The 21,136-nt window shown below is 36.1% G+C and overlaps 1 protein-coding gene across 42 annotated transcripts in view; it reads left to right on the top strand.

Moving 5' to 3' along the window:
* Positions 1–21,136, top strand: part of THOC2 (THO complex subunit 2) — a 113,373-nt gene that overhangs the window by 61,005 nt on the left and 31,232 nt on the right. For 25 of the 42 annotated variants that reach the window (XR_014835904.1, XR_014835901.1, XR_014835899.1 and 22 more), the window contains exons 13-21: positions 9,828–9,869; positions 10,313–10,443; positions 10,537–10,638; positions 13,754–13,850; positions 14,497–14,590; positions 14,970–15,050; positions 16,457–16,553; positions 20,283–20,400; positions 20,952–21,131. Coding sequence is in view for 25 of the 42 variants with exons in the window: in XM_085008927.1 (XP_084865053.1) it covers positions 9,828–9,869; positions 10,313–10,443; positions 10,537–10,638; positions 13,754–13,850; positions 14,497–14,590; positions 14,970–15,050; positions 16,457–16,553; positions 20,283–20,400; positions 20,952–21,131 (942 nt within the window). In the remaining 17 variants the exon portion in view is untranslated. The remainder of the gene's footprint in view (positions 1–9,827; positions 9,870–10,312; positions 10,444–10,536; positions 10,639–13,753; positions 13,851–14,496; positions 14,591–14,969; positions 15,051–16,456; positions 16,554–20,282; positions 20,401–20,951; positions 21,132–21,136) is intronic. The other 17 variants (XR_001302710.3, XR_014835911.1, XR_014835898.1 and 14 more) reach the window with 1 other exon arrangement.

Here is a 21,136-nt window from a genome sequence, read left to right as displayed (position 1 = left end):
ATCCTGGTGTGTCACAGCTGGAACTCCTAACCATTTTCATCTTTATTTCAGGCTTAAAAGAGGGAGGTGGCTCTGCAGAATATTTCTGTATGAATGGCCACATTTTGCTATCTTGAAAAATTTCTTTAATTACAGAACACAGCTTTAACATGTTTACCTGACATACTTAAATGTTTTTGATAGCACCCGTACACTTAAAGATGAATTCCTTGCTGCTTTTTCTTTTTTTGCATCCAGCTGATGTTAGTGAATTGTTGTTTATGATAGTGATGACTAAAATTGAGCTCTTACTCTGTGTCAGGTCCTATTCTGAGTAGTACTTTACATGCATCAGCTCATTTAATCTTTACCAAGCTCTTAGTGCTATAAGTTAAGTAACTTGTCCCAGGTCACTGGGTGACTTGACTTGTCCCAGGTCATCCAGGTCACCTCACAACTTCAGAGGCCAAGTTCAAAGTCACCATGCCACACTGTCTATGCAAATATAGTATGTCTGAAATTGAAGAAATGATTGGTTTTCTAAATTTTGCAGTTCTTAAAATTCCTTGCTTTTTTAAATTGTTATCTGTGTCAGTGGTGTTTTATTTTATCTCTGCAGTCTCTGTTTTCATCTCATTCTATGTATCTCATCTCCAAGCATTTCTTGTTTTATTTTCATTCTTAATACTCTTTACTATGACAGTATGCAGATATGTGTAGAGAATCTTGTGTTTGTTCTTTGTGTTCTACTTTTTCCAGACTAAGTTCATTGTCTTTTATATGCTTTTATTGGTCTATTTCTGTTCCATAGTAGCTACAGCGTGGCATCTTAATATAGACTGCTGTGTTCCATTTTCTTTCTGGTATAGTGTGAATGAATCCTAATAGCCTTCCCACCTTATTTATGGCCAGTTCTTCTCCCCTCAAGCTACAGTTTGAGTATTGTGTTCTCTTTTCAATCTTTTCTGTAATCTAAAGTAGGAGAGTGAATGAGCTTGGTGAGGCTGAGTATAGCCTCTATTTAGGGGACCTCTGCTTTCTCTTCTGAGATGTGTGACCTATTCTTTACTAGGCATGCCTAGCCAAGTGAGTATCTCCCTTGAGCTTTGACACCCTCATCCATCTGAGCACATTTCTTTGAGAGGCAGCAGACCCTGGCAGCCAGAGTCATCCTGGGCTTCTGTTCACAGGGGTTTTTCCTCAGGCTATTTAATTTACCTTAGACTATGTTACATAAAGGATTTTGTTAATTTACCTTCCTTGCTCTTCTTCTGGGGATTGGGTTAAGGGCAGGTACCATACCATACAGTAGAACAGTATCTTGTGTGAGTTTGTGTGTGTGCATCCCCTTGAAGTTATAGTATAGTTTCCTCTTTTCTTGTTTGGTTGCTGGTAAATTTGGGACATTAAAAAAAGGAAGACATAGTTTGTTTATTGCATTAGGGATTGGGAGAGAAATTCTGTGTTTATGCTTCACTCTGTTATCTTAATTCAATTGTCTGGCTATTCTTTCTATGGCTGTTTTATGTTGGCCTTTGGTAAAAAGGCAAAGTGCTCTAAACTAATTCACAGATAAAGCTCAGAGAAATTTAGATTCAGAAGGTCAGAGTATACCTTAGATTGAATGTTAGATGATGTTAGGAATACGTGATAATGATAATTGTGGTAATGTGGATGAATGACCTTATTCTTAGGAGATACGCACTGAATTATTTTGAGATGAAGTGTCATGTCTGCAATTTTTTTGGTCAAGGAAAAAAGGCAGAATGTTAATTGTTGACTCTACAAGGCAGGTGTATAGTTGTTTATGGATAGCATACTATCCATTCAGCTTTTATGTAAACTTGAAATTTTTTATAATAAAAATTTGGGTTGTTAGGGAGAATGTACCTTACACCATTGATTCTGAAACTCTAGTTTATGAACCAGCTACTTTAGAATTTTGGCTTGATGTTTACTATTTTTTGTTTTTGTTGTTAGCTGTTAGTGGAGGGAGAGTCTGATCCTGTTTCACTCCATTTATTTCATTTGAAAATTGAAGATTTAGCCTGGTTCTGTGGGTTAGAGCTCACAATATTTCCTTTGGATGAAGGTGTGGTGTTCAATCAAGTACAGTGAAATTATATCTATGTTTAGTTTATGCGAATGTGACCAGACTAGTTCCATCAAAATACTCAGTGTGTATGGCTAGGAGTAAGGGTGAAATTGGAAACATTTTTCCCTTTCATTTTGGTTCAGTTTCTCAGGTCTCTTAGAGTATTTTACCACATTCAGTTGGTCTAGTTTTTAAAAGGTGCTTTTATGTGACATAGCCCCTAAATGCAAGCCAGTCACTTTATTTCATGTTCACATCTCATGGTCATTTTATAGTGATTTCTGTAATGGGAAAAAAAGACAGTCTTGAGTTGGACTTAAATGAAAGATAATGTGTCTCTATACTTCATAGACTTTTTGGGAATTGTAAGTAAATGCAATTTTTATGTGTTGACTTTGGAGCCTACCTTGCCCAAAGAGTTTTCATTTAAGGCTGTCCCCCCAGACAGAGTAATTAAAGGATTAAAGTTGATCATTAGGGTAACAAGTTTCTTCAAGATGAGCTGCTAGTGGAGTTCCCACTGTGGTGCATTAGGATCGGCTGTGTCTCTGCAGTACTGGGACTTAGGTTTGATCCCCAGCCCAGCACAATGGGTTAAGGATCGAGTGTTGCCATAGCTGTGGTGTAGGTGGCAACTGTGGCTTAGATCTGGCCTGGAAACTCCATATGCCATGGGGCAGCCCCCCCCCCCCCAAAAAAAAGGAAAAAAAGATTAGCTGCTAACTACTTGCTGGTTATGTGACCTTAACTGGTCACTTTTTTTTTTTTTTTTTATTTTCCCACTGTACAGCAAGGGGGTCAGGTTATCCTTACATGTATACATTACAATTACAGTTTTTCCCCCACCCTTTCTTCTGTTGCAACATGAGTATCTAGACATAGTTCTCAATGCTATTCAGCAGGATCTCCTTGTAAATCTATTCTAAGTTGTGTCTGATAAGCCCAAGCTCCCGATCCCTCCCACTCCCTCCCCCTCCCATCAGGCAACCACAAGTCTCTTCTCCAAGTCCATGATTTTCTTTTCTGAGGAGATGTTCATTTGTGCTGGATATTAGATTCCAGTTATAAGTGATATCATATGGTATTTGTCTTTGTCTTTCTGGCTCTTTTCACTCAGTATGAGATTCTCTAGTTCCATCCATGTTGCTGCAAATGGCATGATGTCATTCTTTTTTATGGCTGAGTAGTATTCCATTGTGTATATATACCACCTCTTCTGAATCCAATCATCTGTTGATGGACATTTGGATTGTTTCCATGTCCTGGCTATTGTGAATAGTGCTGCAATGAACATGCGGGTGCATGTGTCTCTTTTAAGTAGAGTTTTGTCCGGATAGATGCCCAAGAGTGGGATTGCAGGGTCATATGGAAGTTCTATGTATAGATTTCTAAGGTATCTCCAAACTGTTCTCCATAGTGGCTGTACCAGTTTACATTCCCACCAACAGTGCAGGAGGGTTCCCTTTTCTCCACAGCCCCTCCAGCACTTGTTATTTGTGGATTTATTAATGATGGCCATTCTGACTGGTGTGAGGTGGTATCTCATGGTAGTTTTGATTTGCATTTCTCTTATAATCAGCGATGTTGAGCATTTTTTCATGTGTTTGTTGGCCATTTGTATATCTTCTTTGGAGAAATGTCTGTTCAGGTCTTTTGCCCATTTTTCCATTGGTTGATTGGTTTTTTTGCTGTTGAGTTGTATAAGTTGCTTATATATTCTAGAGATTAAGCCCTTGTCAGTTGCATCATTTGAAACTATTTTCTCCCATTCTGTAAGTTGTCTTTTTGTTTTCTTTTTGGTTTCCTTTGCTGTGCAAAAGCTTTTCAGTTTGATGAGGTCCCATGGGTTTATTTTTGCTCTAGTTTCTATTGCTTTGGGAGACTGACCTGAGAAAATATTCATAATGTTGATGTCAGAGAATGTTTTGCCTATGTTTTCTTCTAGGAGTTTGATGGTGTCCTGTCGTATATTTAAGTCTTTCAGCCATTTGGAGTTTATTTTTGTGCATGGTGTGAGGGTGTGTTCTAGTTTCATTGCTTTGCATGCAGCTGTCCAGGTTTCCCAGCAATGCTTGCTGAATAGGCTTTCTTTTTCCCATTTTATGTTCTTGCCTCCCTTGTCAAAGATTAATTGACCATAGGTGTCAGGGTTTATTTCCGGGTTCTCTATTCTGTTCCATTGGTCTGTCTGTCTGTTTTGGTTTAACTGGTCACTTTTATAATCCATAAATGGGTGGTAATACCTGCCTTATCTGGCTTCTGGGGTTGGAATGAGGATCGAATGAGATATGTCTAAACATTAATTAGATGCTAATAATTAGGTATGCAACTTTAGAGAGTTAACTCTAATTGTCATGAATTCTTCAGATCATAATGTTATCACTTATATATGTTATCACTACACTAGTTTTTTGGTGATTTGTTTTAAAGTATTAGATTAAAGTCTTTAAATGTAGGATGCCACTTTATTTTATGTTTTTGGTCTTTTTAGGTCTGCACCCGTGACGTATGGAGGTTCTCAGGTTAGGGGTTGAATTGGAGCCACAGCCACTGGCCTACACCACAGCCACGGCTATGCAGGATCTGAGCTGCATCTGAAGCTTACACCGCAAGGCCGGATCTTTAACTCACTGAGCAGGGCCAGAGATCAAACCCGCATCCTCAGGGATACTACTAGTTGGGTTCTTAACACACTGAGCCACAGCAGGAACTCCTAAGAGGCCACTTTAAAGTAGCAGCTTCATTTCTCTCAAGAGCAGATTCGATTTATAGAATGCCTTTAGCTTCTTTATGTTGTAGTGGTAGATGTCCCCCCCCCCCCCCCGTGGAAATTTGTTATAAATTAGTAACAAATAAATCAAAGAATTGTTGTCAAAGGAAAGTTTTGTTGCTGAGGTTTTGTGACTGATGAACTAGTCAAGGGTAGTTGTAAGTACGTCTCTATTTTTAAAGTAGAAACAAATTTTGAAAAATACTTTAGACAGAACCTTGCATTATAATTCTTATTGTCCAAATAGAGACAGAGGCTACTACCACTGGCACCATTTGTTAAGTTCTCCTATGTACTTTTGTTATTATAAGTTTTATACAATGCAAACAAGGAACTCTAGAGTTGGAGATTAAGCTTAATCTATAACACCCTTGCTATTTAATGAGCCTAAGCAAGGGAGAACTGTTAGGATGTTTATATTTGCATTCGCATTATCCTTTGCAATAATTGATTTGAACTCAGGTCACTTTAGCTGTTACTGAATATCCCTTGTGACAGTTCTAATCAAAGTGTAGAATCATAGTTAAGGTAATAAATTACAAATAGGATCTTACTTTTTCCCATTAGCTATGCTTTTTACCTGAGAGGTATATAAACCTACAAGGATAGGCAGATATTGGAGTTCCCGTCGTGGCGCAGTGGTTAACGAATCTGACTAGGAACCATGAGGTTGCGGGTTCAATCCCTGGCCTTGCTTAGTGGGTTAAGGATCTGGTGTTGCCGTGAGCTGTGGTGTAGGTCGCAGACTAGGCTTGGATCCCATGTTGCTGTGGCTCTGGCATAGGCCGGTGGCTACAAATCTGATTAGACCCCTAGCCTGGGAACCTCCATGTGCCCCAGGAGCAGCCCTAGGAAAGGCAAAAAGACAAAAAAAAAAAGGCAGATATTAAATCAATTAATAGGAATATGTAGACTCTTTGTAGTACAAATTGTAATGTAAAAAAATACACTTTTATGTAAGAAGTAGAATTTTTATTTGGACCACATGCATGCTTTAACAATTGATTTAACCCCTGTACCTCCTCTCAGTGTTCAGTTTCAGAAAAAAAATTCTAAGTGTGTAAAAGAAAGGTAACATTTAAAATCTACCCTGGGGTAAAAACAGAAAACCAGCACATATGGTTATCCTGTGTGTAGGTGACCATATTATTTGGGGTTTTTTTTGCATCTTAGTACATGTTTGTATAGATTAAAAAAGAAATGTGGTGGAAGGTAGTACTTTTCATTTAATACCTCTTCCTGTGTTTTCATAAATGATATATCAGAGTTAAGGGGTATTTCTAAGTGTTTTATAAAGTCTTTAAGACATTCTTATTGAAAGATGAAAAGACTTGAACCAAAAATTAAAAGGCAGTTCATTCTTGGCAAACTCAGGTTCCCGTAACTTTTAACTTATATAGGTTATAATTTTCCATTTCTAAGTTTTTTTTTTTGGTCATCTTTTTCTCTTTTGAGGGCCACACCTGCGGCATATGGAGGTTCCCAGGCTAGGGGTCTAATCGGAGTTGTTGCTGCCGGCCTACGCCAGAGCCACAGCAGTGCCAGATCTGAGCCTTGTCTGTGACCTACACTACAGCTCAGGGCAACACCAGATCCTTAACCCACTGAGCAAGGCCAGGGATCGAACCCGCAGCCACATGGTTCCTAGTTGGATTCTTTTCCACTGTGCCACGACGGGAACTTCTCTAAGTTAGTTTTGATGGGTCTTTTTTAGATCCTTTCTAACAAAAAGATTTTTCTCATAGTTTTAAGACATAAATGTGAAGTTCTTAGCTTATTACATAGCATATAATGCGTACTCAACAAATCATAGTTAATAAGAACAAGAAAAATAATGTTGTAATCTACTTAGCTATAGCTTTCATTCCAGTCTAATCACAAATATTAAGTATGTTTCATTTTTTCTTTTTTTTGTTTTATAATGATTTTTATTTTTTCCATTATAGCTGGTTTACGGTGTTCTGTCAATTTTCTGCTGTTCAGCAAGGTGACCCCAGTTACACATACATTTATACATTCTTTTTTCTTACATTATCATGCTCCATCGTAAGTGACTAGATATAGTTCCCAGTGCTATACAGCAGTATCTCATTGCTTATCCATTCCCAAGGCAATAATTTGCATCTGTTAACCCCAAGTTCCCAATCCATCCCACGCCTTCCCTCTCCCTCTTGGTAACCACAAGTCTGTTCTCCATGTCCATAATATTCTTTTCTGTGGAAACGTTCCTTTGTGTCATATATTAGATTCCAGATATAAGTGATATCATATGGTATTTGTCTTTCTGACTTACTTCACTCAGGATGAGAGTCTCTAGTTCCATCCATGTTGCTGCAAATGGCATGATTTTGTTCTTTTTTATGGCTGAGTAGTATTCCATTGTGCATATATACCACATTGTCTCAATCCAGTCATCTGTCGATGGACATTTAGGTTGTTTCCATGTCTTGGCTATTGTAAATAGTGCTGCAATGAACATGCGGGTGCATGTGTCTTTTTCAAGGAAAGTTTTGTCCAGATATATGCCCATTTTTTTCTTTTTTTGTCTTTTTAGGGCTGTACCTGCGGCATATGGATGTTCCCAGGCTAGGTAGGGATTGAATGGGAGCTGTAGCTGCCAGCCTACACCACAGCAATGTGGGATCTGAGCCGTGTCTGTGACCTACACCACAGCTCATGGCAATGCTGGATCCTTAACCCACTGAGAGAGGCCAGGGATCGAACCAACAACCTCATGGTTTACTAGTCAGGTTCATTAACCACTGAGCCACGATGGGAACTCCTTTTTCATTTTTTTTCCCTTTTCTGACATAAAGTATACTTTAGCATTTGAAACATTGATGGGTTAGAAGTGCTAAAAAATAGGACATGAATAATAAAAAAATAATTTATCTAGTTATATCTACAACTTTACCCAGCCTTTATTTCTCAACTCTCCAAGAGCCCCTTCTTGATGAACATACCTTTTTTGTCGGGGGAGGAGGTGGTTGCTCAGTACTGTTGCCTCATCAGCTGCTCTGTCTTCATAAGGCAAGACTGGAACCTGCTTGGGGTCATTTATAACTGATGGTATGTCTAGACATGATTGCAGGTGCTCAATTTTATTCAGACTTAAAAAATTCAGTTCCTAACAGTACATTGGTAAGTGTAGTCTTGATCTCAAAGAAATCCTCAAAGATAGGAACCAACTTTGTCAGTTCCTCAAAGATAGCAACTCTCTCTGGTTCAACTCCGAATTCCCAGTGCCTGACACATAGTAAATGAATGAATGTATGTCTTTTATCCCTTCCTTTCTTTCTCCCATTTCTGCATGGCCATTCACTAAAACTTGTAGTATTCTATTGTGGGAATGGAGAGTCTTATATGTGCTCTCAAATAAAAAGCAAATTAAATTAAACTAAAAGAAAAAGAAAGCATCAAGGGAGTGGAATGCATCTTTATATCTTGTTACCAAGGAAGGTTACTTTTACCTGCATGTACCTCTCTTATTTATTTTTTTGTTCATCTTTGGTAAAAACCTTTTTTTGTTTTTTTTTTTTTTGTTTTTAGTACTTTTCTAGATAGTTTCATTGTGCTTTTTTCCGTATTTTTCTTTTTTCAAATTTCCCTACTTGTGAAATCTAGAGAATTGACATATAGACATGAGAAACAAATAAAAGTATATAGTAAGGGAATTAAGATAGTTTAGTAACTAAGAAAATGTTTTACTTCTATGGGTAAAACTATGTGTGGCTTTATTAGGTATGTTTGAATCATAGTATACCAGGAAAGGAGTAGCTTAATTGCAATACAATATAATACACTATAAACCCAGTTTTCTAGTTATGACTTACCCTTATTTCTATCTCCCAGTACATATCCAGGATGCTACCAGAATCCTCACCCCATCCCCCATTCCCAATAAAAGCAGCTATCCTTCATAACCTGACTCTTTATTTGCTGACTGGGATATATGTTGACTTAATCCTTTCTGTGGAAGGGAACTGTATTTTTTTAACCTACTAATGGAAGAAAATGTGATTATATGTATTTTCCCATCAAGGTAAAATGGCAGTCCCAGAGTTAGTCTTATGTGAAAATGTTGCACAGAAGTTAGACTTCCCTGTAGTAGCACCCATTAAATTATGCAAGCATGAAAACATAATGCACAAAATATCCTTATTTACCAATGAAATCAGAAGCCTGTTAGCTGCATGTTAGCTTTTCTGTTTCCCACACTTGGTATTGAGCTAAATCCTTTCCAGAAATCTTGATTGTCCTTGAGTATCAGTGCTTAGCCACCCTTTTGGTCTTTGCACACTCCCCCAACACTCCACCTGCCTACACACACAAATGTTACTCATGATTTCATTTTGAACGAATAGACAGCATTGTCATATATGGTACTTCAGCAGCTCACCTGCAAATCACTGGTAAAATAATGACCGAGGCCTTTTTGAAAAATTCAGTTTGCCCGAGTTTTGGTTTGGTTTTTGTTAGCAATGTTATTAATATTTTGGGCTTATTTCCTAATGAGGGCTTAAGTAATGGTGAATTAAAACATAGTTTTAGATTTCTTTGGGTTTTATTTGTGCTGTTGCTTTAATGTTAGACATTATTAATTCTGTAGGGGGAAAACTAGAATGTCTGAATAGAGAAATGCAAATTCATTAAAGCTAAATTGTACTGGCTACAATTTTATAGTAAATACTCAATTTTAGGATGCTTTGGTTTGTGATAATGAGGTTGAGAAAAGAATTGGCTTATAATTCTGACATTTAAGATTCATAAATGTCACAAATTATTCGTAGGTTAGAAATGTAGATGAGAATTTTAAATGCTAATCAGTAATACTGGCTAAATTTAAAATCTACATGTGTGTAAAAGTAAGGAACTGAATCATAGCCACATGCAAGTTAAATGTTTTTTTCAAATTAGAAACTAAATTGAGGCAGCATAATCTTAACCTTTTTGCATTTTATTTATAGTTTTTTTTAATTTTAGTTTCAGTCTGATGGAAGCAAGCAGGAAGATAAAGAGAAAACGGTAAGAAACCAGAAAAATCCAGTGTGTCTAATGTTTGTCTAGTTACAGCATACTGTAAATTTTATTGTGAAGAAGCTTTAATCACCTATGTGTGTAATTACTTTATACTGTACATGTTGAATATAGCTTTGGGCGTATCATGCAAAGTATCTTATTGACAACCTTCTGTTTTTGAGGATTACCATGTTGAAAAAGGCAAAGGGATAAAGGTCCCTCATTCTTGCTACCCCTTTCCTTCACTCACTTCATTTGCTTTCTTGGATGGAGAAACACAAATAACCATTGTGAAAAGTATAGTGATACTGTAAGGGTAGTGTAGACCATTAATAGATATGGTCTCTTATGAAATAAAGGAATGGCAATTTTATGAGGCTTACATAAATTTATTTGGGGGGTATTAATATGGACCTCTTACTGAAATAATTTTTCTCCCTTCTTCTTAGGAAGTTATCCTTAGCTGTTTGCTTAGCATTACTGACCAGGTATTACTTCCATCTCTTTCTTTGATGGACTGCAATGCTTGTATGTCTGAGGAACTGTGGGGAATGTTTAAGACATTTCCATATCAGCATAGGTAAATACATAATATCTTACTATTTTTAACTACTATTCTAGTGATTAACCTCTAAGTGTTTAACTCTAATTCTTCATCTCATCATTTTCAAAGATATCGTCTGTATGGCCAGTGGAAGAACGAAACTTACAACAGTCACCCACTTTTAGTAAAAGTTAAAGCTCAAACAATAGACAGAGCCAAATATATCATGAAGTAAGTTTTAATTATTTTTCTTCTCGTTAATCTTAAGTATATCTGGATCTAACTTACTTTCTTTTGGCCAGTTTATGTCTGAGCCTCAATTTTGAGGAAGCCCGAGAGTATTTGCTAATGGTATATCTGATTATATACTGCAGATAGAGTGACTATCAATTTTTGTGATTTTTAGCTCATTTTGACTACCAGTTAGTTTTTGTAGCCATCATGTTTATGTAGCTATAAAATCTAATAAAAATCCTGTTTAATGCATCTTTATGGGTTTTTTTTTTTTTAAAGGAGAGTTTACTCTGTGGCCTTTGCTCAGTTTGCATTATACATTCAGTGTCAAAGTTCTAAGAATTTCTTCTGCTGAAGTTATAATAATAAATGTTTTTTTTCTTTTTGGACCATCTAGTGAAATCATGCAGAACTATCTCTTTAGGGAGTCAACTTTTGAAAAATTTCCATTTTTTTCATTTGTGTGCTTTATTTCATGTCATTAAAACATAAGAGTGATATTATTTTACTTCCTGGCAAACTGTTTGAAATTTAATTATGAGAATTGTATACTTCAGATATCGGTTTATCTAAATACACTGCTCTATTGCAAGGCTGTTTATTGTCATTTCTTTTATATCCATGCAGTGGTATGGTTATTCTAATTAGAAGTAGTACATTCTCTAGTTGAAATAGATTTAACAGTATGCAGTGATTTACTTTCTTTGCCCAATGATCTTGTCCCAGGTTATAATCTACCAGGGAAACAAGTGTGTACACCATCACAATCTAGTTTAATGGGTGCTGTTATACAGTATCCATAAGTTCTGTAGGATAGTAGAGAAGAGAATGAATTCAATTTCACCCCATGGAAGTTGGGGAAAGCATGGAAAGAGATGGTATTAGAACTGGTCCTTCCTAAAAAGAGTTCCTGTCTTAAGAATTCCCTAAGTAGAGTTTCTAGCTTAATAATAGCTAATATTTATGGAGCCATTACTGTGTGGGCCAGGCACTGACCTAAGTGCTTTAGCTTTATTTGGATTATTTAATATTATTGAATCTGTCTCTTCCACTGTCTACCACCACTTACTCCTTTTATCTCGAGTATTACAGTGCCTTGCATTACTCTTTTTCTTCAAAATCTTTTGGTGACTAACCATTGCCTGCAGATTAAATATCAGACTTTATGGCATGATGATACAAGAGAACTTCCATGATCTGTCTCTCCCTATTTCCATTCTCATTTCCTGCCAAGTCTATACCTGTAGCTAAAATGGGCCCACCTAGGTTTCCCTGAATGTGCTATGGTCTCCTTTTCCTTTACATCTATTTTTTATTTCTTTTGTTTGCACAAGTTTTCCCATCACCTCTTTTTCCTCTCTCCATCTGGTGCCTTCATTGTTGTAAGGCAGATTGCAGTGTCACCTCTGTGAAGCATTCCGTAGCACATATTGCCAAACACACTTGATTGTTTCTTTATTTGGGCCACCACTGTCTCATATGCATATAACACTATCATACTGCTTAGATACATTGCTAATTTAAAATAATCTAATTTTTTGAATAGTTTATACATTCACATGGTGTAAATTTCAGTAGATATAAAAAGTCTCTTGCCTTGTTCACTCAGTTCTCCCAAGGGAAAGAAAAAGTGGCCACTGCTTAGTTTCTAATTTATCCTTCCAGGTATTTTTATGTATATGCAAGTGAGTACAAATATATTATTCCCTCCCTTTTTATACTATTGATAGCATATAATAAGTACTGTTCTATAATTTGCTCTGTTTATTTAAGAGTATAAGCATTTTTAAAATGGTTTTGAATCTGTCTCCCCAGCTGTGCCGAGCTTGAGAGCCGGAGCTGGTTATTCTTCCTTGTATTCCTAGTGCTTAGCACTTTGCCTGTCATAGAAGACATTAATATGAGTTAATGAATAAGTAAATTAATAAAAATGTTTATTACAGAAGATTGTGTGCAGAATTTTTTTTTTTGGTCTTTTTTTAGGGCTTTACCCATGGCATATGGAAGTTCTTGGGCTAGGGGTCGAGTTGGAATTGCAATTGCTGTCCTGCGCCACAGCCACAGCAACACAGGATCTGAGCCACATCTGCAACCTACACCACAGCTCACGGCAATGCCAGATCCTTAACCCACAGAGCAAGGCCAGGGATGGAACCTGCATCCTCATGGATGCTAGTCAGATTCGTTAACCGCTGAGCCATGTCAGTAACTCTGGGGTCCCTCTTTTTCATGGGAAAAATCAAAACTGGGCCATGGAGAGTGGGAAGAGAAGCAGTTTTTTGATGAAATAATTTTGACCGATAGATCAGTTTTGTCATAAGAAATTTCTTAAGATAATTATATCAAGTTTGTCATTTCCAGAATGGTCACATTCCTTGAACTATCAACTGAATTCATTATTTACTTCATTATGTTTTCATTCTAGAAAACTTCCTATACTTGTAAGATTTTTTTGGATTTATTATGTAATTTCATCAGAAGGGTTTAAGATCCTGTATAATAATTATTTTGTAGTAATTTATAAGCATTTCATAGACATAAATTTCCATAATGTTAGTAAAAGAATACTGAGTAGAGGGAGAATTATAGAGGAAGAAAAGGAGTAGAATTAATTTTTCAAGAATTGTTTACTTTGAATATGAAAAGCAAAGAACTTCCTGTATCAAGGAGTACAGCATCAGCTATTACTCTGTTAGGGTCATTGAAATAGATGTCATGAACTATTTCAGTGTATTACACCAAATTTGATATCCTAATCCTTAAACTGATAATGAGCCCTTCTAGATCTAAACCAGTTATTCTCTGTAAGAAGAGTTTTATGTACTTGTAGAGTACATTAAGAGTTTTAATGCTTTTTAGACTATTACTATAAAATGGAAATGTGTATATTGTAAATGTTAAGCATTAATACAAAATTTTATACCTTCTTGGATAATGCCTATTCAGAATATCCCAAGACCTGCAGTAAAGTATAAAAATATAAAGGGTCATTGTTTACATGGATTCATTTTGGATATTTGGGAAATATTTTTTTTCATGCTGTAACAAAGCTACCAACATTAAGAGGGAAATTACTTAAGATGATCCCTGCCACCTTTTTCTCCCCTTGTAGGCGTCTAACCAAGGAAAATGTGAAGCCTTCTGGAAGACAAATTGGGAAGTTGAGCCACAGCAATCCAACCATTTTGTTTGATTATGTATGTTTTGAGGTTAATATTATTTTCAGGGATTTTTCTTTTTGTTGTCTTTAAATCAGCATGAGTGGAGATAGAATGATATAATTGAAACTGTATGGTAGTTTTAGGGGGAACAGACCTTTAGCAAATGAAATATTATATGGTTATTCTTAAAAAACTAGTATACAATATGTTTAATATAGATACACATTGATCTACTCTTCTAGTGATATGTAACAGTGCTACTATTGTAAACAGACTAACATTGTCTTTCTTATGTACCACATTTTGAGTTCTAGAAACATTAATAAAAAGATGCATTATTTGTTGATTTTAGTTTTAGAAACATTTGAACACCATTTCATTGTGATTCAAATGGAACACTGTAATGTTTAGAAAAAGATTTCTAAATCACATTTAACGTAAGACTAGCCTCTATAATTCTAAAATTCAAGTTTGGATGCCCTGGAATTATCTCCTAATTGGAAAACATAGCCTAAGATAATATTTTCTAAGGAAAAGAAAGATAAAAGAATAGGTTTTATATAAATATACAATGGAAGGAAACTAATTTTAAGCATTAATTCTTTTGAAAAATAAAAAGATTAGCCATTATTTAGTTAACACAGAAGTTCTTTTGATTAGTTAATACCTTTTATTCTTTGTTGCTGTCTTCCAGATTTTGTCACAAATACAGAAGTATGATAACTTAATAACACCTGTAGTAGATTCATTGAAATACCTCACTTCATTGAATTATGATGTCTTGGCCTGTATCCTTTCAAGTGAAGTAATACATAGATTTCACATTTCATAGATCTTAATAGTGAATGTTTTATTTTCATTCTAAGTTCTTTAGTAACCATTTGAGGTTAATTCACTTGGCTGATCTGAAGGTTGGTCAGTCAAGGAGCTTTTGTGTGTTTGTCTGTGTTTGTAGTGTTAAGTTTACTCAATATCTTTGGTATAGATTCTATCTAGCTTGCTGAAAGATGGAAAAGAGGCTAAAAGAGAACTATAACGAATGTATTTTTCAATAATTTGGAATAACTTGAAGCTAACAATTTACTTTTTTCCGAGGGGGTAGAATTTTTAAAGGGGTCTTTTTTAGAGATGTTAGTGACTTAAAATTTTTTTCTTAATGTATGAAAGATTGTATCATTGAAGCTTTAGCTAATCCAGAAAAGGAGAGAATGAAACACGATGACACAACAATCTCAAGCTGGCTTCAGAGTAAGTATTTTTATTTTTCCAAAGATGAAATTTCTTTCTGTTGTAACCGCCATGCTATGTATTTTATTACCCATGCCAAGAGCCTTGTTTGTCAAGATTTCTTGAGAATATCTAGCCACTCAGATTTTTCTATAGAGGGTCCAAGTCCTTGACTGAGTAAGGAGGTTTGTATGGTAATCATTCATCTTCCAACTCAAGAGGCTGTGATAGAATTTGGGCAAGCATTACTGGGAAGATGAAGGTTCCATCCATTCCATTATTTTAGAGGAATTAATCTTAAGGGAACTGTCCTCTCTTCTCTACTTTTTATCCTGAGGTTCCAGTCATCTTAAAAGAACAAAAACTTGGTTGTTTAACAGAAAACCCCTAGCCTTGTTTTTTTTTTTCCCTTGTACTTTTGATTTCTAGCAACCAGTTCCATTTTCTTTCAATGTATTTTGTCTTTGATAGTGGAATCTTGTAGTAGTTCCCTATTGCCCTTTGAAGTCTGCAATCTGTAATAAATCATACAAATAAATTCTTTTGGAATCAGGTCCTTACTATACTAGCCTCATCTGTTGCCCTTCCCTAATATTCTAGGTTGCATTAATTAATGCTAACTTCCTGTACTTTCTATGGCCCTTTAGCATGTATTATTCCCTCTACTCAATATACTCTTCCACACCTACTCATCTCCTCACACACATTTCCTACTTATTAATTAGATTTCAGGTTAGGGGTCACTTTCTTTGAAAAGCTTTTCCTAGTGACACTCCCACCCAAAAGTCAGAATAAGGTGCCCCTCTTCTGTACTTTTGTTGAAGCTTTTAGTCAGGTTTACTTTAATTGTTTTAGTTATTTTAATTTACTTTTCTGTGTCCCTCACTGGACTGTAAACTCCTTGAGGGCAGGACCTGTGTTTTGTCCATTATCCTTTAGGTGCTCAGCAGATAATTTTTGAAAAGGCTGAAGATCACTTAACTTTACTAGGCTCTCCTCTTGTCTTAACTGGGATTTTTTTCCTATTCATGATGTGATACGTAAGAACTATTGGCTAAAATTGGTCTTTTGTTTGCTTCTTGGCCTAGCAATGTCTTCTTGCCCCCCTCCCCACAACTAGTGGCATTCACCGTTCTACTCTATACCAACTCTGTGACCATGAGCAAGTTACATGATATATCTGTTCTGAATTTTCCTCATCATTAGGTTTATACCAAGCTGAGATAGATATTGCAAAGATTATATGAGATAATTATATATATTCAATAATAGTGGCTATTATTATAAATTTCCATTCAGTAGCATCAGCAATACAGTTTTTCCCACCTCATTTTGTTTTGGAAATTTAGTTGAAAAAAATGACACTTAATATTGTGCTTTTTATTCTATGAACTGTTTTTAAAAAGCCCTTTTTTTATTTCATATAGGTCTGGCTAGTTTCTGTGGTGCAGTTTTTCGTAAATATCCAATTGATCTTGCTGGTCTTCTTCAATATGTGGCTAATCAGCTAAAGGCAGGCAAAAGGTATTCTGGGCAAATTATATGTAAATGAAATTCAATAATTAGAGTACTTCTGGTGGAATTGGGATATTGAGCTTGGTATTATCTTAAAAAACTATTTGCTGGGTGTAGTCTTAAGAGCAATAGTTGCTCATTTATATGTAATTCTTTAATTAAAAGAAAATAAGAATATAGGGAGTTCCCGTCATGGCTCAGCCAAAACGAATCTGAGTAGCATCCATGAGGATCAGGTTCAATCCCTGGCCTCGTTCAGTGTACTAAGGATCCGTCATTGCCGTGAGCTGTGGTGTAATTCGTGGACCACGGCTCAGATCCCAAGTTGCTGTGGCTGTGGTGTAGGCTGGCAGCTACAGCTCTGATTGGACCCGTAGCATGGGAACCTCCATATGCTGTGGATGTGGCCCTAAAAATAGAAGAAAGGAAAGAAAAATATAAACAGAAAGAAATGTAATATTTGGCCATATATGTAACTCATTTAAAAAAACTTTTTTGGGGCTGGAGCATGGCACATGCGTGGCATATGGAAGTTCCCAGGCCAGGGATTGAATCTGAGCCGCAGTTGTGACCTGTGCCACAGCTGTGACAATGCTGAATCCATAACCCACTGCACCAGGTTGGGGATCGAACTCAAGCTGCTGCAGGGATAATGTCAGATCCTTAATTAACCTGCTGTGACTCAACAGGAACTCCAAAACTAGCTCATTTTGACTACCTGTTAGGCTTTTGAATAAATGGTTAATAGTAGTATATTGTAAATCCTTTTATGGCAAAACATATTGCACTATTGATTATGCTGCTGGGCATTAATTGGCTGTAAAATTGAGCGTTTGGTAGGAATGTGTCTGTTTTGAGGGAGTATGTAGTATCTTTGAAGCACACTATTTTTTTTTTTTTTTTTGTCTTTTTGCCTTTTCTAGGGCCGCTCCTGTGGCATATGGAGTTCTCAGGCTAGGGGTCTAATTGGAGCTGTAGCCACCAGTCTACGCCAGGGCCACAGCAACGTGGGATCCGAGCCGCGTTTGCGACCTACACCACAGCTCACGACAACACCAGATCCTTAACCCACTGATCAAGGCCAGGGATCGAACCTGCAACCTCATGGTTCCTAGTTGGATTTGTTAACCACTGAACCACGACGGGAACTCCTTTTTTTTTTTTTAATTTAAACTTTAGTGATAGGTAGAGCTAATCTTCCTTTTGGACATTGTCCTCTTTTTTTCTTTAAAAAAATTTTTTTTTATCTAATGATTTTAATTTTTTTACATTATAACTGGTTTACAGTGTTCTGTCAATTTTCTACTGTACAGCATGGTGACCCAGTTACACATACATGTATACATTCTTTTTTCTTACATTATCAGGTTCTATCATAATTGACTAGACATAGTTCCCAGTGCTACACAGCTGGATCCCATTGCTAATCCATCCCGAAGGCAATAGCCTGCATCTATTAACCCCAAGCTCCCAGTCCCTCCCACTCCCTTCCCTTACCCCTTGGCAACCACAAGTCTTTTCTCCAAGTCCATGGTTTTCTTTTCTGTGGAAAGGTTCATTTGTGCCTTATATTAGATTCCAGATATAAGTGATATCATATGGTATTTGCCTTTCTCTTTCTGACTGACTTCACTCAGGATGAGAGTCTCTAGTTCCATCCATGTTGCTGCAAATGGCATTTTCTTTATAAATACTGAGTTTTATTATTTTATTCTGGGCCAATATAGAGTTTGAATTAGAATGTATATTAAACTCCATCAGCAATAGAGTGACTAGAATCAAAAAACTGGAATTGTTTTCAAAAACTTACTGTTAAGAAAGCAGACAAAAATTTGTAAAGCTATCTGATGCTCCAAACAAGTATTACCCAAGTAATTCTGTTTTTTTGGTATATTTTTTGGTCTTTTTTAGGACCGCATCCGAGGTACATGGAAGTTCCCAGGCTAGGGGTAGAATCGGAGCTACAGCTGCTGGCCTGTGCCACAGCCACAGCAACACCAGATCTGAGCTATGTCTGTGACCTGTACCATAGCTCATGGCAGTGCCAGGTCCTTAATCCACTGAGTGGGGCCAGGGATCAAACCTGCATCCTCATGGATACTAGTCGGGTTTGTTACCACTGGGCCATGACAGAAACTCCATACCCAAGTAATTCTTGACAGATTATTTTGGTTTAGGAAAAACTTTACAAAAATAATAATTAGGTTCAAGATTTTATGTATGACTGGATCACTTTGCTGTACAGCAGAAATTGGCACAACATTGTAAATCAACTGTACTTTAATAAAAATGTAAGACTTCTATTAGCATATATTACTTGTTTATACTCATATTGGCCATTCCCATACATTTTACTCTTCTGTGTCTGTATAGGCTGAGAAAACATCGCATTATTTTCACATCTCTAGCTCAGTTTTCTGTATTGTGATAAAGTTTTTGTGATCATCTAATTAAAAGATAGTTTAAAGGAAAAACAAAATCTTTCACTGGCACTTTTTTTAAAATCTTTTTTTATTATTTCTTTTTTTAATTATTCAATGAATTTTATTACATTTATTTCATTGGCACTTGTTGCATACTAATTTGCCTGAGGGCCCTGTTTTCAAAAACTATGTTTAGGGAAGCAAGGCAAGTTGAGAGAGTAAACATTTAACGAGAACCTTATAAAACTGTTCCTTTGTCCACTAACTTGTGCTTTGGGTATACTTAGCTTTACCTTTGGGAAAACATCTGTAACTTGTTTTGTAGGAAAGAATGTTTTCACTTTACCTTTATTACTTAACTAATTAAGGAAGATCTTGGAAGTTTATTTCCATTGACAGTCCTAAACATTGATAATTCAAATACATAACTGGTAGCATAGTAATAAATATGCTTAAGGCAGGCCATTAAACTGTCAGGCTCAAATACCACAACTTGAAACTTGTGTTCCTTTTTTCCTTTTTCCTTCATTCCTTCCAAGTATGTGTGATTGTTTAGAGAGATGATTCTATATCATCAAAAATATATTGGAGTTCGCTTGTGGTGCAGTGGGTTAAGGATCTGGCATTGTCACTGCAGTGGCGTGGGTTCAATCCATGGCCCAAGAACTTCCACATGCCATGGGCACAAACAAATACACACACGCACACCCCATCATGTACTGAAGGAGAAAAAAATGCCATGAAAGACATTGGGTTGACTGATAAAAATGAAGTATGACCTGTAGATCAGTAAAAACGCATTGTATCAGTATTTCCTAACATTGGTAACTATGCTGTGGTTATGTAAGAGAATAGCTATATTATTAGGTAATACATTAGGAATTTTAGGTACCTCTAAAATGATGTTCCTCACTAGATAAGTTACTCTCAAATAGTTCAAAAAATCGTGTGTGTGTATGTGTATGAAGATAGGGAGAGAGAGAAAACAAATGATATATTGAACAGGAGTAAAAATGTTAATAGGTGAAGTAGAGGTAAAGGCTATATGAGAGTGCTTTATACTGTTTTTATCTTTGTAGCCTATCTGTAAGTTTGAAATTATTTCTAAGTTAAAATTTAAACATATTACATCCCCCAAATACTTTTCAGTATAGTTCTAGGAATGCAGTTTTTCCTTAAAAATTACTTCAGATATTTCTCCCCAATAATTATATATACAAATAATTTAGAGATTCTGAGTATATTAATTACAATTCATTTTTACTTTTATGTTTGAGATTTCAACTATAGACTGTTTCTTATTTTTCCTAAATAGTTTTGACCTGCTTATATTGAAAGAAGTGGTACAAAAAATGGCAGGAATAGAAATTACGGAAGAAATGACAATGGAGCAGCTAGAGGCCATGACTGGTGGAGAGCAACTAAAAGCTGAGGTGAGAGTTGCTACTTTTGTTCATTGACTTAAAATTCAAAATGTATGCATGCTCATAATAAAGAATTTAAACAGCACATAAGTACATAAAGCTAAATGTCAAAGCCATACATGCCCTCCTCTTACAATCGCCCCCACCTCCCTTTAAAAAATTGTGATATACTAATTTAAGCTTTAAAAAAAACTGAAAGTATGAAAGAGAGTAAGACTCTGTAAGGGAAATAAATATCAAATCTTCTGTGATCCTCAGAACTCTTAACTGGCATAAATCTCTGTTAAATCTGCTCCACATTAACTAAAAAAGGGCTGCACGGTAGAAAATGGAAAATACATAAAAGTTTAAAGACACTTGACAGTTATCTTTAATTCAGTGACTAAAGTAAGTGGCAGTAAAATGAATTTGAAAAAGAGGTAAGGAATATAGAGTGTCTGAGTTTTTTTTATCTTCAGGATTGTATCTGAATGTTTTCTTTTCTTTTTTTTTTTTTTCAGATCAGATAGCATGCATTATGTACTGGGACACTGGTAAATTTATGTCTTCTCTTTTTGCAGGGTGGTTATTTTGGCCAGATAAGAAACACTAAAAAATCTTCCCAGAGATTAAAGGATGCACTATTAGACCATGATCTTGCTCTTCCTCTCTGTTTGCTTATGGCTCAGCAGAGGAATGGGGTAATCTTTCAGGAAGGTGGAGAGAAACATTTGAAACTTGTGGGAAAACTCTATGATCAGGCAAG

Source organism: Sus scrofa, chromosome X (assembly GCF_054392235.1).
Source record: "Sus scrofa isolate SSC_HxYL_T2T_F1_AM1 chromosome X, Sscrofa_HxYL_maternal_Yorkshire_Landrace_v2.0, whole genome shotgun sequence".
In the NCBI taxonomy this organism is placed as follows: Eukaryota; Metazoa; Chordata; class Mammalia; order Artiodactyla; family Suidae; genus Sus; species Sus scrofa.
Note: the sequence above shows the minus strand (reverse complement) of the source record. Positions and strands in the feature narration are given on the sequence as shown.